Here is an 18286-nt window from a genome sequence, read left to right on the forward strand (position 1 = left end):
ATTACCAAGGTTAATCAGAAAAACTTATACATGATCAAGTAATTTAGACTTCTACAATCAACTACCTACCTAAAGTAAGTGCTACACCCAAACAGCTTCAGTAGTTAGTTCTTTCAAGCCAAATGCTCAAGAAGAATGACAGAAGCCCAGTGAAAAGAGAGACATGGAAAACCAGAAAGGTCAGGCAGACATATTCCATAAGTTTAAAAAATGTATTAAAAATTTTAAATAAGAAATGGATACAATAAATAACATCCTAATTTGTTTTTTTTTTTTTTTTTTACCTTAACTTGGATATCTTCTCATATCACTCAAACATCCCTACTGCATTTTGACAAAAGTATTTCTTCAAATAGATACACCACAGCTGATTTCTCTCACCTACAGTGTATGTGCATAGTTTCCAACTTCAATGTTTCAATAAAACCTTGGTACAAAAAAGTTGTGCCCTGTGTAAATACTTCTATTGCACATGTTCTTAGAAGTAGAACTGCTAAGTCAAAAGGGCCTGAATATTTAAAATTGCTAATTATTATTAAATCCCCATACAAAAAGGCCCCTGCTCAGTCCATGGAATTCCAGTTTCTCCATTCCAGTAGAACTCCAGTTAAGACATTTATGATACCTTTGAATACTGCCTTTGTTTTCACACAAGAGTAGTGGAGATGGGTAAAAAGCATGCTGAGATAAAAATTCAGGTTGAGGCAAAAATAACTCTGACAAGGGTAAGTGTATGCAGTAGCCATGTGGCAAGATCAGTTTGTGTCTCCTCTGTGTGAGGTACGGTGCATGACCTCATTTGTACCCCAAAACAGATCCAATTTCTAGAAACTAACAACATTCTCATTTTAGAGTTGAAAAAACTGAGCCAGAGAGGTTATTTGCCTGAAGTCACACACCACCTGGTGGAGCCAGGATTCAAACCTGGGTTTCTCTATCTCCTAAGCCGGATTCATAAACCAGTATGAAGCTCTCAGTGGGTACAGATATGCTTTAAAATAGAGCCAGAGCTGCCAGGCACGGTCGCTCACGCCTGTAATCCCAGCACTTTGGGAGGCCAAGGTGGGCAGATCACAAGGTCAGGAGTTCGAGACCAGCCTGGCCAACATAGTGAAACCCCATCTCTACTAAAACTACAAAAAATAGGCCAGGCATGGTGGCAGGTGCCTGTAATCCCAGCTACTCGGGAGGCTGAGACAGGAGAATTGCTTGAACCTGGGAGGTGGAGGCTGCAGTGAGCAGAGATCGCACCATTGCACTCTAGCCTGGGTGACAGTACAAGACTCCGTCTCAAAAAAAAAAAAAAAATATATATATATATGTATATATATATCTCCTGAGCTGTCAAAAATATACATGAAAGCTCTAAAGAAAAGTACCCACTAGAACTGTCACTCAAGGGGCTGCCTTCCCCTGTCCTCTCACAAGTCCCTTGACTGACCTTGGTATGACTTCCTGTGAGTCAAAAGAAATTTCTTTTGTGTAGTTGGCAAAAGTTTAAACCTTTGATCATCGAAACGCTAAAAAGGGCATCCAGAGACAGTCTGTTATTTTTCTTTTGAAAAATAGGGGTAGACTGAAGATTAAGAACTGAAAGCAACAACTGAAAGCAAGCAATGTTGGCCGGGCTGGTCTTTAACCCCTGACCTCAAGTGATCTGCCCGCCTTGGCCTCCCAGAGTGCTGGAATTACTCAGGTAGTGCTTTATAGTGGTGTGAAACTGGACTAATATATACTAGGCATATGGTCTAGAATCATATGTTGCTTTTTCTTGTTTTGTTTTGAGGCAGAGTCTTGCTCTTTTGCCCAGGCTGGAGTGCAGTGGCATAATCTCGACTCACTGCAACTGCAACCTCCGCCTTCCAAGTTCAAGTTATTCTCCTGCCTCAGCCTCCCGGATAGCTGGAATTACAGGCGCATGCCACCATGCCCAGCTAATTTTTGTATTTTTTAGTAGAGACGGGGTTTCACCATGTTGGCCAGGCTGGTCTTGAACTCCTAACCTCAAGTGATCCGCCCACCTCAGCCTCCCAAAGTGCTGGAATTACAGGTGTGAGCCATTGTGCCCGGCTGCTTTATTTTTCATAAAAGTGAAAGGCACGATTTATACTAAAATGATTCCTTCCTTTAATAAATTTATTGACCATAAAATACATGTGGTACCATGATGATTTGGAGTTGTCTGTCAATTTTAAAAGTTTGTGCTCTTTGACTCAGACGCTCTATTACATAAATTCTTAGAACTATTTGTACCAAGACACAGAAGTTTATGTTTAAAGATCTGATTGCATCATTACATGAATTAGTGAAAAACAGAAAACTGAACTTTCTGAAAATCTTTATAAAGCACCTTCAGATAAAGCAAAATAACTGTCAGGTGAAGATAAAGGAATTGAAACTTTTAAGTTGCAAAGTATCTTAAACCTGCATAAGATGGTTGTGTACAGATGAGACACAGCGAGACTTTGTCTCAAAAACCAAACCAAACCAAACCAAACCAAACCAAAACAAAAAAGAAAGAACGAACTACCCAAGAATGGGTTATTTATAAAGGAGTTCAGCTGGTCATGGTGACTCACACCTGTAATCCTAGTACTTCGGGAGGCCATGGTGGGTGGATCACCTGAGGTCAGAAGTTTGAGACCAACGTGGCCAACATGGTGAAACTCCGTCTCTACTGAAAATACAAAAATTAGCTGGGCATGGTGGCGTGTGCCTGTAGTCCCAGCTACTCGGGAGGCTGAGGCAGGAGAACTGCTTGAACCTGGGAGGCAGAGGTTGCAATGAGTTGAGATTGCACCACTGCACTCCAATGGGGGCGACAGAGCGAAACTGTCTCAGAGGAAAAAAAAATAAAAATAAAAAGTTTAATTGACTCAGTTCCACATGGCTGGGGAGGCCTCAGAAAACTTACAATCATGGCGGAAGACAAAGAGGAAACAAGGCACGTCTTACTTGGCAGCAGGAGGGAGAGAGACAGAGTAAGGCATGGGGCAAGTGTCACACTTTTAAACCCTTAGACTTCATGAGAACTCACTATCACAAGAACAGCAAGGGTTCCCCCTTGGATCTGCCCCCATGATCCAATCACCTCCCACTGACAAGTGGGAATTACAATTCAAGATGAGATTTGGGTGGGGACACAGCCAACCCATATCAACTAGCTTCCTACAAATGAAAATCATTTAAACTCTATTGTCTCTTCCTTTGTATCTTCAACCCTCATCATATACCTCTTATTTATGTAAGAGTTAACCCAAAATTCAATTCATCATCTCTAATCACCCACCCATCTCTAATCATTTGTTTCTTCAGCACCTGTATAAACAGATGTACTAAATTTGTACCATATTGTTTACAACTTGGCAAAGTTCTCTGGCATGCCCCATGTTTTCTAGGATAATGTAACACACTGCAAGTATTAATGTAGCTGTTAGTTAAATGAAATCTCCCTTGTGGCTATTTAGCAGTTTTAGAACACATACATCAGAGGAGGACTTGCCTTCCTACTAAACTATTATGTGGAGATTTGTGTTAGGGCCTGTCCTGCACGGCTTGGCCAGATCACTTCTGTTTCTCTTCATCAACAAAGAACACAAAATAAAATTATTTCATTCTTCACTATTTAAGTCAGAAGAAGAGCATCTCTCTTTGGAAGATACTATATAACTCACAGCCCCCAGTGTGTCACACAGTTACCATATGTCATTTATCCCTTTATGGCCTTTTTTATTTTATAACTGGATAGACCAATTGAATTAATGCCAACACTGACTATAAACTGTGCTCAATGTTAGCATTACTTCATCATTGTATCAAGACCATTAAGTTAATCTTGACCATTTTTTAAAAAATTAAGGGTGGGATCTAAGTATTTTATCTCACTAACAACGTCCATATTATGTTCTTCTGAACAATATACTTGGGGGAGGCTGGTGGTGATAAAGACCTTTTCAATGATCAAACTAAACCTAATGTGTAACTTTCCCAGATTTACCCCACAGTATTTCATCATGACTGTAATTATTTGTTTCCTGGGCCTTGTTCCAAAAAGAATTTTATGTTGCTTATAAAATACACATAATCTGGAAAGATAAAACAAAGGAGGTGAAGAAATAAGAGCATAGGGACCTGAACACTCAAGATAAGATGAAGCCAAAAATGCTGTTATACAAATTTGGCTTTAAGCTTCCTCGCAGCTAATTTTTTAAAAAGTTAGTTGCATGATTTCCCATGACTATGAGAGAAAAACGATTCATTTACTTATTAAAAATGACTATTCCTGGTACTGGTTTCAGAGAGCAACTCCTCAATATCCCCAGAGAACACTCATGTAGCAGCATCCTCCTCAGAGTGAAAGCCTGGCCTAAACATGCATGTGTCTTAGCCTGGAATACGTCCAAGGCTGCTGCTGTGAGAAACAAAAACAAAGTTATCGTTCTGACATAGTGATGAAGGGCTGTCCATGTTCTTGTTTTGCTGATGAGAAATAACAAACCCAAAATGAAGATTAAGCATAAACTTAAGAGAAATGTTGTGTGAAGCTTTGGAAAAGGAATGGTGGCCAGCAGAAAAGGGTCAAAAGGACCAAAATGTAACAGAAAAAAAGGGCACATACATGAAGAATCAATGTGTAGACTTTAAAATGTCTTATCCTGGAATGAAAACAGAAGCAACAGAATTTGTCAAATAGAAGCAGCAGAGTTAGAAGCAAACTAAGTGTTTTTCCACACCAGGAGATGCTGCCCTAGAATGACGGACAACGATGTGTGCTGTTGGCAATCATGTCTTAAAGAAAAGTTGACTCATCAGATGTCTGAGGCTTGGTGAAGACATTTCTGGATGTCGTCCAATTCCCTTTGCTCCAATTTCCTATCCACAAAGCAACTTCTTAACCAAAGATTACTTTTCAAGAAAATTTTCCTCTGGGAATGTAAGGCAGCTCACATAAATACGCTGTCAACTTTTGCCAATCATTAAATTGGCTCTCTGGTACAATTCATTCTTATGTGGGATTCAGAATAAACCATGAGCCGGGCGCCCTGGCTCATGCCTGTAATCCCAGAACTTTGGAAGGCTGAGGCGGGTGGATCCCTTGAAGTCAGGAGTTCGAGACCAGCCAGGCTGATATGGTGAAACCCCATCTCTACTAAAAGTACAAAAATTAGCTGGGCACGTGCCTGTAATTCCAGCTACTCAGGAGGCTGAGGCAGGAGACTTGCCTGAATCTGGGAGGTGGAGGTTACAGTGAGCCAAGATCATGACACTGTACTCCAGTCTGGGCAACACAGCGAGACTGTCTCAAAAAATAAAAAAGAAGGAATCGAGACTACAATAAGCCTATCCTAGAACAAGCCTGTGTCAGGATTTGGACACCCCAAATAAGCAGATAATTTAAATTTTTACTTGCAAAACTCAGCAGGCAGAGCAAAGATTATAATAAACCTTTTTCACCTGTGAATTTAAGTCTATGAGACCTAGGTTGGAAAAGGCACATTAGCGTTACCCAGTCTCGTTACACATTCCTTCCATTTAAGTTAAGGTCTAGTTGCATTGTCTGAACCTTTTCTTGGATACATTCTTCGGGACCGAAGGATGTTCACAGGACATAAGCTGCTTCCCAGTGGATTTCTGCCAGATGCCTATCAGCAAAACTTCCTTTGGACTTCTTGGCAGACTCTGAACTATGGCTTGAAATAACAGAAGAACAAAGCTGCTCAACTGAAAGTTTGCATAACTGGTGAAGTCTGCCAATGAGTAATTCCTAATCATCTATCGTGAAAACATAAGTATGAGCAAACAGTAAGGTTAAGTGTATTTACTTTGTGGGGAACAAAATTTAAGACATCACAAAGGCATGGAGACATGTATGCCAGCCAACACGACCAGCCTCCAGGAACCTGGAAGGATGCCAGGGTTTCCCTTTGGCTTGTAAAATAGATATTCCTGGGTTGTTTTTTTTTTTTTTTTTTTTTTAATGGATTTTGGTCTGGAACTGAAACTAAGTTTACTCAACTCCATGACCTGAATAAAATATTGAAGTCCCTAACAAACAAACAAAAAAAGGCAAAGAAAAGTTTTTTGCCGTAACTAGATAACCGAGGCTTCTCAGAGATAATAAATGTGCACGATAAGTTATTTACTTAGAAATTGTTTACTGACAAGAGTTGCACCCACTGTGAGCAAGATTAAGAGACTCCCTGAAACAGTCATCTGATGTAAAAAATTGCCTCCAACTCATAATTTTTTTTTTTTTTTGACAGGGTCTCACTCTGTCACCCAGGCTAGAGTGCAGTGGCTCAATCATGGCTCACTGCAGCCTTGACCTCACTTCCCACCTCAGCCTCCCAAGTAGCTGGGATAGGCACAGGCCACCACCCCCGCCTAATCTAAAGAAGTTTTTTTTTTTTTTTGTAGAGACAGAGTCTCCCTATGTTGCCCAGCCTGGTCTCAAGCAATCCTCTCACCTTGGCCTCCCAAAGTGCTGGGATTACAGGCATAAGCCACTGCACCTCGCCCTTTGTTTCTTAGAGTACCTTAAGCCTAAAAAAGTGCTTATCTCTTCCCTCTTTCATAAGCAGAAAGCTAGCCATTTTAAGGTTACACTATCATTCTGGAGAATTCTGAGAAGACTCCAAAGAGGCTATCAAAACTATGAAGCCAGCAGCCCGTGGGCTTACTTCTGCCAACCCAACTGCATGCTGCCAAGACCATCCAGCTAAGGCGACATGCACTATGCCAATTCCAGCTCTTGCTTGCTCTGCTTCACTAGCTGCCAATTCCTTCTTCCCTACTGTTTGAGCATTTCTGAAAGGCGCGTTTCCTGTCATTTATAAACTCGAAGTTTGCCAGTTAAGTACTGCATGAGCCAGCTGCTAGGCAGGAACTAGAGACTTTTTGTCTGTTGGAAGAACCAACTCTTTGGCTCTAGGGGGACTCAACCTGGCAGGTTCTGGGAAGACGAGAATATTGTGGGGGAACTAGTGGGCAAAATTCTAGAATGAAATAGAGGCAAGGAAATTATCCAAAGAGATGCATCATTTCTACTTTCATGCTACAAAGCAGGAATGAGAAAACATGAGTAATGAAACAATTCTGAAAGAAAAAGGAAGTAGTATATATTAAAAAAAACCAGATTCTTTGAAATATTTAGCCATCAAAACCTACTTCTTGACAGGCAATATACATTTAAAATAAAAGCAGTTCACTGTTAACCTACAGGACATCAAGGATAAACATGATCTTAGTACATAATCTGTGATAGCTTCAAAGGAACAGCAAGCTTCTCACCAGCAAGTATAGATACCAGAATGCACTTCAGGAACAGTTTAAAAGTGCTGAGAGCAAAATGCCTGTTGATCTTTAACTTTCTAACCCAGTTCTTTTTTGTTTTTTTTTTTTTAATAACATCATAGACTCTCACAAACATAAAATAGTATGGTTTTTTTTTTTTTTTTTTTTTTGAGACAGTCTTTTTTTTTTTTTTTTTTTGAGACGGAGTCTCGCTCTGTCGCCCAGGCTGGAGTGCAGTGGCGCGATCTCGGCTCACTGCAAGCTCCGCCTCCCGGGTTCACGCCATTCTCCTGCCTCAGCCTCCCGAGTAGCTGGGACTACAGGCGCCCACAACCGCGCCCGGCTAATTTTTTGCATTTTTAGTAGAGACGGGGTTTCACCGTGGTCTCGATCTCCTGACCTTGTGATCCGCCCGCCTCAGCCTCCCAAAGTGCTGGGATTACAGGCGTGAGCCACGAGACAGTCTTGCTTAGTCACCCAGGTGGGAGTGCAGTGGCACGATCTCGGCTCATTGCAACCTCCACCTCCTCGGCTCTCTGCAACTCCTGGTCGTTATCATTGCTTCTTTTTGGCTTCACTTTTCTTGCTAAAGAATAGGCCGGATGCAGTGGCTCACATCTGTAATCCCAGTACTTTGGGAGGCCAAAGTGGGAGGATCACTTGAGGTCACGAATTTGAGACCAGCCTGGCAAACATGGTAAAACGCTGTCTCTACTAAAAATACAAAAATTAGCCAGGCATGGTGGTGCGTGCTTGTAATCCCAGCTACTCATGAGGCTGAGGCACGAGAATCACTTGAACCCAGGAGGTGGAGTTTGCAGTGAACCGAGATTGCGACACCACACTCCACCCTGGGTGACAGAGCAAGACTCTGTCTCCAAAAAAAAAAAAAGAAGCAATGATAAGCAAAGAAACTAGTAAAGCTTTGGGAGATTTATTGCCTTTAAAAACAATAGTTTATTTGTATTTCAAAAAGTGGTGACCACTAGGTACACAAAATAGATAAGTATTAGTGATTTGGGTTTAGAAAAAGAACAAAGTCTAAAAATAGTGAAGGTGAAGCTATTCCAACTAAGTACTTGCAACCACCCCATCCCCCCGCAACTTTAAGTTATATACTCAAACAACACTTGTTAAAGAATTGTTCCCCTGAACATTAAGCCAGAAGATTGCCTGGCAGCTGTTTGAAAGTAGAATTTACTCTAATTGTATCCAAATTGTATCCAGGGACAATATGATTTTCTGAAAAACGGTGTTTTTATTTAGATGAAAATAACCACAGGAATGGGAATCTGGAATATGGAATTTTCTCCTCCAGAATTTAGATTCTGCTTTTTGAGAGAACTTAAAAGTTCGCTTCCTCTCTTCCAGGCTCTGGGAGGCTCCTTTAACAGGCAATAGTGCCAAACCCAGTGAAGCAGACAAATAGCTGTCTCCAACATTTATTTTCCTCTAGTAATAGACCCTGTGTTTAATGGACACATTGCTGCCCCCACATAGGGATTGTTTCCCAGCTTCTCTTGCAGCTAGACACAGCCAGTGGTATGTTCTGGCCAACATGAGGCCAACAGAAGTATGAAAAGCTATCCTCAGGCAGTGTCCTTAAATAAGGATGCTGCCAATTTTGATCTTTTATCCTTCAGTTTGAAATGAGGTCTCACCAGACTGGACTCAAATTCCTGGGCTCAAGCAATCCTCCCACCTCAGCCTCCCCAGTAGCTGGGACTACAGGTGTCTGTCACCACACCCAGCAATCCTTTATCCTTCTTGTTGGCTAGAAGCAGACTCAATAGTTGGAGCTTGAGCAGTTATCCTGGGCCAGGGAATGGCACACAAGGCAGATAGAAGCACCAGTCCTGAAGGATATGGTGGAACCACTTCCAGTCTTGGATTGTCTACCCTTGAACTGTTGTCATGAAAAAGGAAAACTAATCTAAGCCATTTTTTTTCTTGTAACAATACATACCCAAACCTAATCCTGATATATGTTGTATGCCAAAATAGAGTTAGAAGGGTAAAAACAGACATATGGCAACATCCCACAGAGGTTTTTGGCATGATATTTCCTACGAGTTGGGATGGCAGGTGGTCCAGAGAGAAAGGTGAGTTTTTTTCACTCTTTAAAGCATAGAACAAGGTAGAAAAAGGGATATGCACAACTAACATGTATTTGTGCTTATCCTAAACTTTTTCTCCCTTGCAATTGGTACTGATAAAAAATGTTCTTTCCAACATTGAAACACCCCTCCAAAGACTAGTAAACATTCTTTGTAGAACAGTAGTTCTTAGCTGGGCATGATGGTGTGTGCCTGTAGTCCCAGCTACTTCGGACTCAGAGGTGGGAGGATCACTTGCACCCAAGAGTTAAAGTCCAGCCTGGGCAACATAGTGAGACCCCATCTCTTGAAAAGAACAGTTCTTGACAATAAATGGGTAGCAAAATACTCCTGATGACTTTTATACAACTATACATTTCTGAGCTTCCACTTGCTCCCACTGAGATTTTTATTTATTTAAGTGGGCCATAGGTTCTTAACTAATTAAACAGTTGTTAGCCTTGGCTACACATTGGAGTCATCTAGGGAGCTTTCGAAATTGATACCTATGCCTCACCCCTAGGGATTTTAATTCAAATTGTCTGGGGTAATTATAATTTAATTATAGGAAAAACATTTCTTTCCTCTTAAGGCAAGGAATAATTAATGCTGAACTTTACAGATTGCCAATGAATGTAAAATAAGAAATAAAAACAGTAATATATGATTTATGGAAATATATGATTTGGGTAAATGATTTAGGAAAATATTCAGTTATAAATTTGAGGATTCCACTGTATCACTGCCTGGAATACATGTAGAATAAAATATCCACTGGAATTCTGCAAAGAACACGGATTGCTAAGACTGTCCATGTTGTATTCCTTTAAGAATGCGAATTTCCTTTGCCTGTCCTTGAAACCACCAAACTGTTACATGTTTGCAGCTCTTGCCCTGTTGCAGTGTTTTTACTGTTGGCAGCTTCTGCAACTTCTGTTCTCATTTGCTCCTTCTAATTGCACCTATTTGATTTAGCTTAATGACTCAGGAGAAGCAAGATGACCTATTCCAGTGACATCTTCCTTACATTTACTCTTGGCTCAACTTTCATTAAGTAAACATCACTGACCTCCTCCTCCCATTCTTAAAACAAAACTGCCACTGATTTAAGTCATTCAGACATTTAAGACTGTAGAAGTGTTTGAGAAATACTGAGAAATACAAGTTCTTAATATGATCTCACTTCTCTCAAAGCATTCTTAATTTTTCTAACATAGGAACCTGATACACAGAACTGTATCAGAAAAATGACTAATTCCAGAGAATATGCAGTCTTATCTAAATATTTTAAAAATGGTTACCTACAAGTTCACTTTAGGAATTTTGGCTACTGAAGCATCCATGTAAGTGTAAAAGACTGATGTCCAAGAATGTTCTATTCTGTGACCACTTGTAATGTGAAAAGCTTTGTTGATTGGAACGTGTCACCAGTATGGAGAGAAAAAGAGTTAAAGGGACACCTCAATTTACAAACTGGGAATGAAAGGAACAGAGAGGTTAAGCAACCCACCCAGAGAAAAAGCTAATTTAGGGGAACGAGCAGAAATGTGGGTTACATACGAGCTTTCCTAGCAGAGGTACTTCACATGATCAGCTCATTGTACCTTTCAGTAAGTGTCATTTTACACAGAAGTGTTGGGGACACACCTGCCCTAAACCAATCCTATGACACACACATAAACTAGTGGACATGTTCAAAGTTAAGTCTCTAGATGTACTCTCAGATTCCTATTTTAGGCTCATTCTCCCCTATTCCTCCTTAAACCTTTCATATTATTTAATTCTATAGAAACTAGAAATGTGTGACTTAAAGTCTTTAGACACAAAGCTTCTAGTTCAGGTTTTTTTTTTCATTATACAGGTGAGAAAACAAATCCAGAGCCAAGGAGTCTGACCTTCAGTGACACAAAATTGTGTCAGAGGCAGTGGGCCAGACCCGGGCTCTGACTTTAGGGTTCTTTCCACCAGTCTCTTTAGCATCAAGGTACAAACATGCCAGCCACTTTAGGGGACGTGTAATCAATCTATGCACACTTCACTTGTAGCTGAAACTTTGATGGCTATCCCTCTGTCTGTTATATGATTTCCAGGCCAAAACATCCTAGAAATGGCAGGTGAATTGCAGGAAGGACAAGATGCTGCTGACAGTAAAAGCAGAAACACACACGGCAAGAGGGCAACTGCTTAGAACCCCTATCAGTTTGGTGGGTTCAAGGACGGGAAAAGGAAATTTTCATTTTTAAAGGAATAAAAGGGGCACAATCTGAGTCATCTGTATTTTCTGTACAACTTCAATGTCATTTTACTCTACATATTTATTCTAGGTAGTGATACAATGGAATCTCTAACCTGTTCCACCTGGACATTCTCCTAAATTGGGGTAAGAGGTATCACTCAAAATATTAATATTAAATAAGAGAGCCAAACAAAAAGGGAGAGATGTAAAAACAAATTCATGAAGGAAGATCCTAGAATGTCACATGAATACCTCCAATTATCATGGATAATGCAACTGAATTATTAACTACTTTCAAAATAATTTATTCTACCAGCTGTCTGCTGTGCTGCGATTATTTTCATACCATCACTAGTCTCCTATTTCTGACCTCAAGGAAACTGCTATTCTTAAAAAGCAAGTATAAAAGGTTTCTTCTTCTTCTTATTATTTTTTCCAGATGGAGTTTTGCTGTGTTGCCCAGGCTGGAGTGCAATGTTGTAATCTCGGCTCACTGCAACCTCTGCCTCCTGGGTTCAAGCAATTCTCCTGCCTCAGCCTCCCAAGTAGCTGGGATTACAGGCACCTGCCACCACTCTGGCTAATTTTTTGTATTTTTAGTAGAGATGGGGTTTTATCATGTTGGCCAGGCTGGTCTTGAACTCCTGACCTCAGGTGATCCTCCTGCTCCGGCCTCTCAAAGTGCTGGGATTACAGGTGTGAGCCATGGCACCTGGCCTAAGATTTATTTCTTATATAACATACGTCTTTACAAAATAAAGATCTGTTTAACATATGCACACGCACAAACAATATAATTGTGCACAAAACTATCTTATCTCATTGGTTTAAAAAAGTGCAAACACTCAACATGGAAAACACACACAGTCACTCCTGACCTTGCAAAGCCATGACTTCCAGGTGACAAAGATGAAAGAAGCCTTTAAAAAATCTTTTCCTTTAGTATTTAATAATTACTGGCCACGTGGTAGCTCATGCCTGTAACCCCAGCACTTTGAGAGGCCGAGGCAGGCAGACCACCGGAGGCCAGGAGTTTGAGATCAGCCTGAACAGCATGGTGAAACCTGTCTCTACTAAAAACACAAAAAAAGTAGCCGGGTATGGTGTGGCACACATCTGTAATTCCAGTTACTCAGGAGGCTGAGGCATGAGAATCGTTTGAACCCGGGAGGTGAAGGCTGCAGTTAGTCAAGATTATACCACTGCATTCCAGTCTGGGCAAAAGAGTGAGACTCTGTCTCAAAAAAATTTTAAACAACCACCATAGCACACGTATACCTATGTAACAAACCTGCACATTCTGCACATGTATCCCAGAACTTAGGAAAAAAGAAAAAAGAAAAAAAAAATTAAAATAAAAACAATTACTAAGTTTCTTCCCCTGCCACCTCAAAGTCCCAAACTTTTCTTGTGATATTTGAAAACACATGTTGACAACCCTACTATCCAAAAGCTTCAAAATAATCCCATGTCTACTCCACAAAGGGCCAAATAAGAAGGCTCCATTAGCAAGAACTGGAGAGCGTATGTTGGCTCTAAACAGATGATCACACGGGGACTAGGTTTACATTAAGATTTTGCCCAATCACAAAGAAAGCCAAGGCCACTCATCTTACCTCAAACTGCGGGTAGGGAGGAGTCATGGCTGAAGGGGGCCCTGAGGTGGGAGGTGGCATCCCTGAAGTGGGTGGGAACAGACCCAAGGCGTTCAGATTTAATCCAGGAATTAAATGTGCTTGAAGCTGCAACAGTAAAAAGGCCGCTTAATTTGACAATTAAAAGAATCAAGGGAAAGTTAGCATTTTTAAGTGACAGTATGCAAACTGTTGATCTCTTCTCTAATAAATAAATCATCACATAACTCAAACTTAAAGCAGATGTTCCATGGGACTTTACTTGAGTACATCGTTTACATCTGTTTATATCCCTTGGTATTTTAAAATCTGTGTGCTGGTTTGCCCCCTCCTTGGTCCACAGCTGCATTAATGTATCTCAAGGGCAGCTTTCCTTTCCCTTATGAGTACAGGGCTTAGACACAACTGTATTCTGCATGCTGTGGGCAAACTAAATATAGACTAAAAGTGATGTATCAGAGTCGAAGAGGTAATCAAGTAAGATTGGTTCATTGAAAAGCAAACCAGCTATTAAGAGATCTTTACTCGTTGGGTAAAACTTAGCAACCATGGGTCTAGAGGCCTCTAAGTTGAGCCCTGTGGAAATCAGGGCCCATCCCCATGTAACTACTGCAAGTAAACATATCATTGGAATGCATATAGGAGCCTTAAAGGGGATTTTAATTTGTTTAATTTTTTAAGGGTTGAGGATGTAATATAGACAGTGGGAGATTTGAGTGTACTTGAAAATCTTTTTAAAAGGCCTAAGGGGGTTAGATTTAATCCCAGTGGATTCCAGAACATTTGGAGCCAAGCAGTGAGAATTTAAGGAGGTTGGCAGGAAGTCACGTGGGGTGTAAAATGGCGCGCATTCTAGGCTCTTCTCACAAACGCAGTATTTTGATATTTCCCTCGTCTCAGGTTTTGTGTTTCAGATGACTGGCCCAATTGAAAAACAAATTATTTTTAAAAATAATTTACTTTAACATTTAGGACAGGCTTTTGAAGAGTTCCATTTTCAGCATCATTTCACTGATTAAGGAATGTCAGCAATTTGCTTTAATAGCCTCAGATGCACTACACAGATTGTTTTATCAATTGAAATTCTTGTATCTCCAAGGTTTATATGGGTAACCAAGTAAGTTTTAAACCTGTAATCTTAACATTAACTTTTATATGCATTATATCTATTGTAATCCTAATAAGCATGCAAGGTAGGCAGTAGTCCCATTTTACAGATGAGTAAACTGAGGCTCAGAGAGACTGAGTAAACCATCTAAGAGAATAGAGTTGCAGCTCATAAATAGTTCAGTTGTGATTCAAATACAGTTCATGTAACATTTCTTCTATATTAAACTCTCTCAAATTAACATTGTAAGAGAGGTGCTATATTAACCTTTGTAGGTAGATACTAGCCTTACTTCAGAGAGAAGGAAGCTAAGGCTCAAAGACTAAATAATTTTCTAAAGTCACAGAGACAGCAAAGCTTAATGTCACAGCCAGTATCTTCCCTATACTATCCCAGGGCACTTGCTGAGGTGCTAAAAATCAACTAGAACTACTTCTAATGATAATGCCACGAAAGAATTCAATATTAATACAGTTAAAAACACTGTTTTAACTATTTGTTAAAATAAAGACATGCCCTTCATAACAAAACTAACATTCATAGAAGCAATATCATTTTCATAAGACTCCCTAATTTTCTTCATGATCTCTTCCTCAGCTTTGGCACACGTCTCAACATTGCCTTTAACTGTAATGGTGCGTTCTGGATTATACAGCGTCAATTCCTGCAATCTGCAGAATGAAAAAGAAGACAAAGAAAAAGAATGAAAATTGGAGGAAGATAGTTAATAATTCAGCCACAGATGGCAATTAAAAACAAACTGTGGAGCCTGGTAATATGTAAAAGTGGGTGGGGTAAAACATGATGGGAAATGAATAAGCCCTAAAAGACATAAATCCAAAACTGTAAAGCTGCAAGAGAGAAGAAAATACTTGCCCTCCCATCTTCTCAAGTAAAGATGACTGGGTACATATAGTTCATTCAAGTCCATGTTTTAAAAACACAGCTTACTTTTCAACAGCTCATAGTTGAACCATTTTCACAATTTAACAGTGAATTGAGAAATGACTGAAAAGATGTATAGTTTTTGAGGAAACCAAATACCTTAAGTACATAACCTTAAGTATGTTCCTAGTCTGCACTAACCAATTCTAGGCATAATTGGCATTCTCGTGCAATTGCATTTTCTGGGTCACCAAGCAAGGAAAAAGCATGGAAATATTCCAAAAACACAAGCCAGAATTCACATGTCTAAACTTAGTTTTTACCAGTTGTTTTAGAATTTAGATTGAAGTAGGCTGGAGGAATATCAATCCATCTCAACTAAAATTTAAAATGGTTCACTCATGGCCATTTAGACAACAAAAATGTTAGATAGCGGCAGGAATATTCAGAAACTCCCTGCGGGACCTGGGTCCTGCTGAACCTTCAAAAGTCACTGAAAATCATACCTGAAAACACCTAAGCCTATGCTGGTCAACAGCCTTGAGAGGAAGAGCAATGGGAGACATGCGCCATGGAAAACAGAACAAAGTACATAAATTGAGAGGATACGGATTATTGGTACAAATCTCCTGCATCTTCTGGAAGTTCTCATTTTCACTACTAGTGAAATGTCACAGGCTAACCTTGAGCCAGATGAATGCGAAGTTATTCTTTAACATTTTCTTCAAACCTGCTAAAAATGTAAACATTTATATAATGAAGACTATTTCTCTTAGACTACTTTAAAAAGAAGTCTATAATTCTAATTCAGTCTCAACCTGGCCCTACCAAGCATTTTGTATTACAGTTTTAAAAATAGCTGCTTCTATAATAACTTTAAGATTTTTTTGCTTTTAAAACTCTCCCCTTTCTGGGGGTAAATTTAAGACAAAGTAGTATTACTTATTGTATTTACCACTTTTTTCCCCTTTATTTACAACCAAACAGAAGTTTCCTGCTTCCTTGCTACCTTCTTTGAAAACTCCTTGTACACAAACACTGTGCAGTCTTTCCCCTACCATTCTTCCTCAGTTCATCAATCTTTTCCCACCTTTTTGAGTACTCTGATTGAAACTAAGAATGGCCACCCTCAGAAAAAGAAAAACCTTTCCATATAATTTCAGAGCATCCACAGATTCTAGGTGTGGTAGCCTGTCTCCAAGGTGACTCCCCGCCACCCAGTTATCTGTAGTCCCACACATACATACCGAATAGGGCTGACTTGTGTAAACAACATTAGAAAAATGATAGAGTATAACTTCCGAGGCTATGTCATAAAAGACAATGCAGTTTCCATCTTGACAACTGCCATGTCTTGAGAACACTCAAGCAGCTCTGTGGAGAAGCCCATGTGGGAGGAACTGAGGCTTTCTGCCAACAGCTAGCATCAACTTGTCAGCAGCATCGTGAGACCCCAAGCCAGAACCACCCAGCTAAGCTGCTCCTGCATTCCTAACCCACAAAAACTAGCTGAGCAATTAATGTTCTCATTGTCTTAAGCTGTCAAATGTTGGGATAATGCGTTACATGACAATGGATAATAAACTGGGTTATATATTCCAACTTTAGGAATAAACGTCATAAAACATAGTTAAGACTGCATTTAGAAAATATGAATGTAAAGCATTTGGTTCCTCCTGCCAGAAGCAGGTAATGCTTTCAATACGGGTCAGAAACCTAACAGGCAGCAGGCTGTATTTGAGAAACCATGTGTAAGTACAGCAGCACGGGTTAGCTGAAGCAGCTGAAGCTGAATACACAACATGCAGCTTACAGTGTTTGAAAGTTTTCTTATTCAAAAGCAAAGGAGCACTCACGGAGATATTGTGATTTTAGTGTCTGTGTCCTGCTCAATTTTTTTAAGATTTCTTCCTTCTTTACCAATAAGACGGCCAACAAAGTTATTATGAGCTAAAATCTTCAAGGGGATCTCTTCTGTGCTGTAAACAGAAAAGTGGTCATAAAATTAGAGTTAGTAAACCTATTCTTGGGTAAAAAGACAATATTCACTCATTAAACATTTACTTCCTACCTACCATCTGGGAAGCACTGTGTTAGGTACAGCTTAAAACTTGCTGACAATTGGCCAGCATTCTAGCAATGCATGAATAGAAGGGGAGAAAAAGTACAGAAGTTACCTTCTAAAATAGTTTTTCTTTTATTCACTTTGGGAAATATCTTCAGTGATGGAGTCTCTTACTCAAAACCATATTCCTAAACCCCTACTACCAAAACACAACATACAAATAAAAAACAGTACCATCCAGTACAAATATACACCTGGAGATATGTGCATAATTTATATAAGGAAACAGAAGAAACAACAGTGGTTACCCTTTGGGGGAAGGGCGTAAGAACAGGAAGGGGAGCTTTCATTTTTTGTTTTGTAGCTTTCTGAATTTCCCAGTCATATATATATAACTGTTTAAAATGTCATTGCGGCTTTTCCTTTTTCTGTCTTTTTTTTTTTTTTTTTTTTTTGAGACAGTCTCCCTCTGGCGCCAGGCTGGAGTGCAGTGGCACGATCTCCGCTCACTGCAACCTCCACCTCCCGGGTTCAAGCCATTCTCCTGCCTCCACCTCCCAAGTGGCTGGGATTACAGGTGCATGCCACCATGCCCAGCTAATTCTTGTATTTTTAGTACAGACAGGGTTTCACCATGGTGGCCAGGATGATCTTGATCTCTTGACCTCATGATCCGCCCGCCTCGGCCTCCCAAAGTGCTGGGATTATAGGCACGAGCCACCGCACCTGGCCTATTTTTCTCTATATTAAAATAATTCTTTTTAAAAATTTTTACTTTAATAATTACATTCTTATAATATGGCACCCACATATAATATTACTAAAACATATTTAAAGTTCTCTACAAGTTAAGGTTGGCGATGAGGTCCCCACACTAACTCCAGTGCCTTACGCTGGATTCTGCTTTCAGTGCAGCGCTGTTCTGTACGCTAAATGTGGCACAGAACCCAACCTTCACTCAAAGTTCCT

General features: G+C 40.0%; 2 protein-coding genes across 4 annotated transcripts in view; both read right to left on the reverse strand.

The window, feature by feature from the left end:
* Window positions 1-18286, reverse strand: part of TOMM7 (translocase of outer mitochondrial membrane 7) — a 540985-nt gene that overhangs the window by 518047 nt on the left and 4652 nt on the right. The window lies entirely within an intron of this gene.
* IGF2BP3 (insulin like growth factor 2 mRNA binding protein 3) overlaps window positions 1-18286 on the reverse strand; it is a 153815-nt gene that overhangs the window by 13386 nt on the left and 122143 nt on the right. For both annotated transcript variants that reach the window (XM_050783129.1, XM_050783130.1), the window contains 3 exons: window positions 17109-17231; window positions 14903-15038; window positions 13242-13367 (listed from right to left, as the gene is read on the reverse strand). In XM_050783129.1, coding sequence (XP_050639086.1) covers window positions 13242-13367; window positions 14903-15038; window positions 17109-17231 — 385 coding nt within the window. The remainder of the gene's footprint in view (window positions 1-13241; window positions 13368-14902; window positions 15039-17108; window positions 17232-18286) is intronic.

The sequence above is a fragment of the Macaca thibetana genome, chromosome 3 (genome assembly GCF_024542745.1).
Source record: "Macaca thibetana thibetana isolate TM-01 chromosome 3, ASM2454274v1, whole genome shotgun sequence".
In the NCBI taxonomy this organism is placed as follows: Eukaryota; Metazoa; Chordata; class Mammalia; order Primates; family Cercopithecidae; genus Macaca; species Macaca thibetana.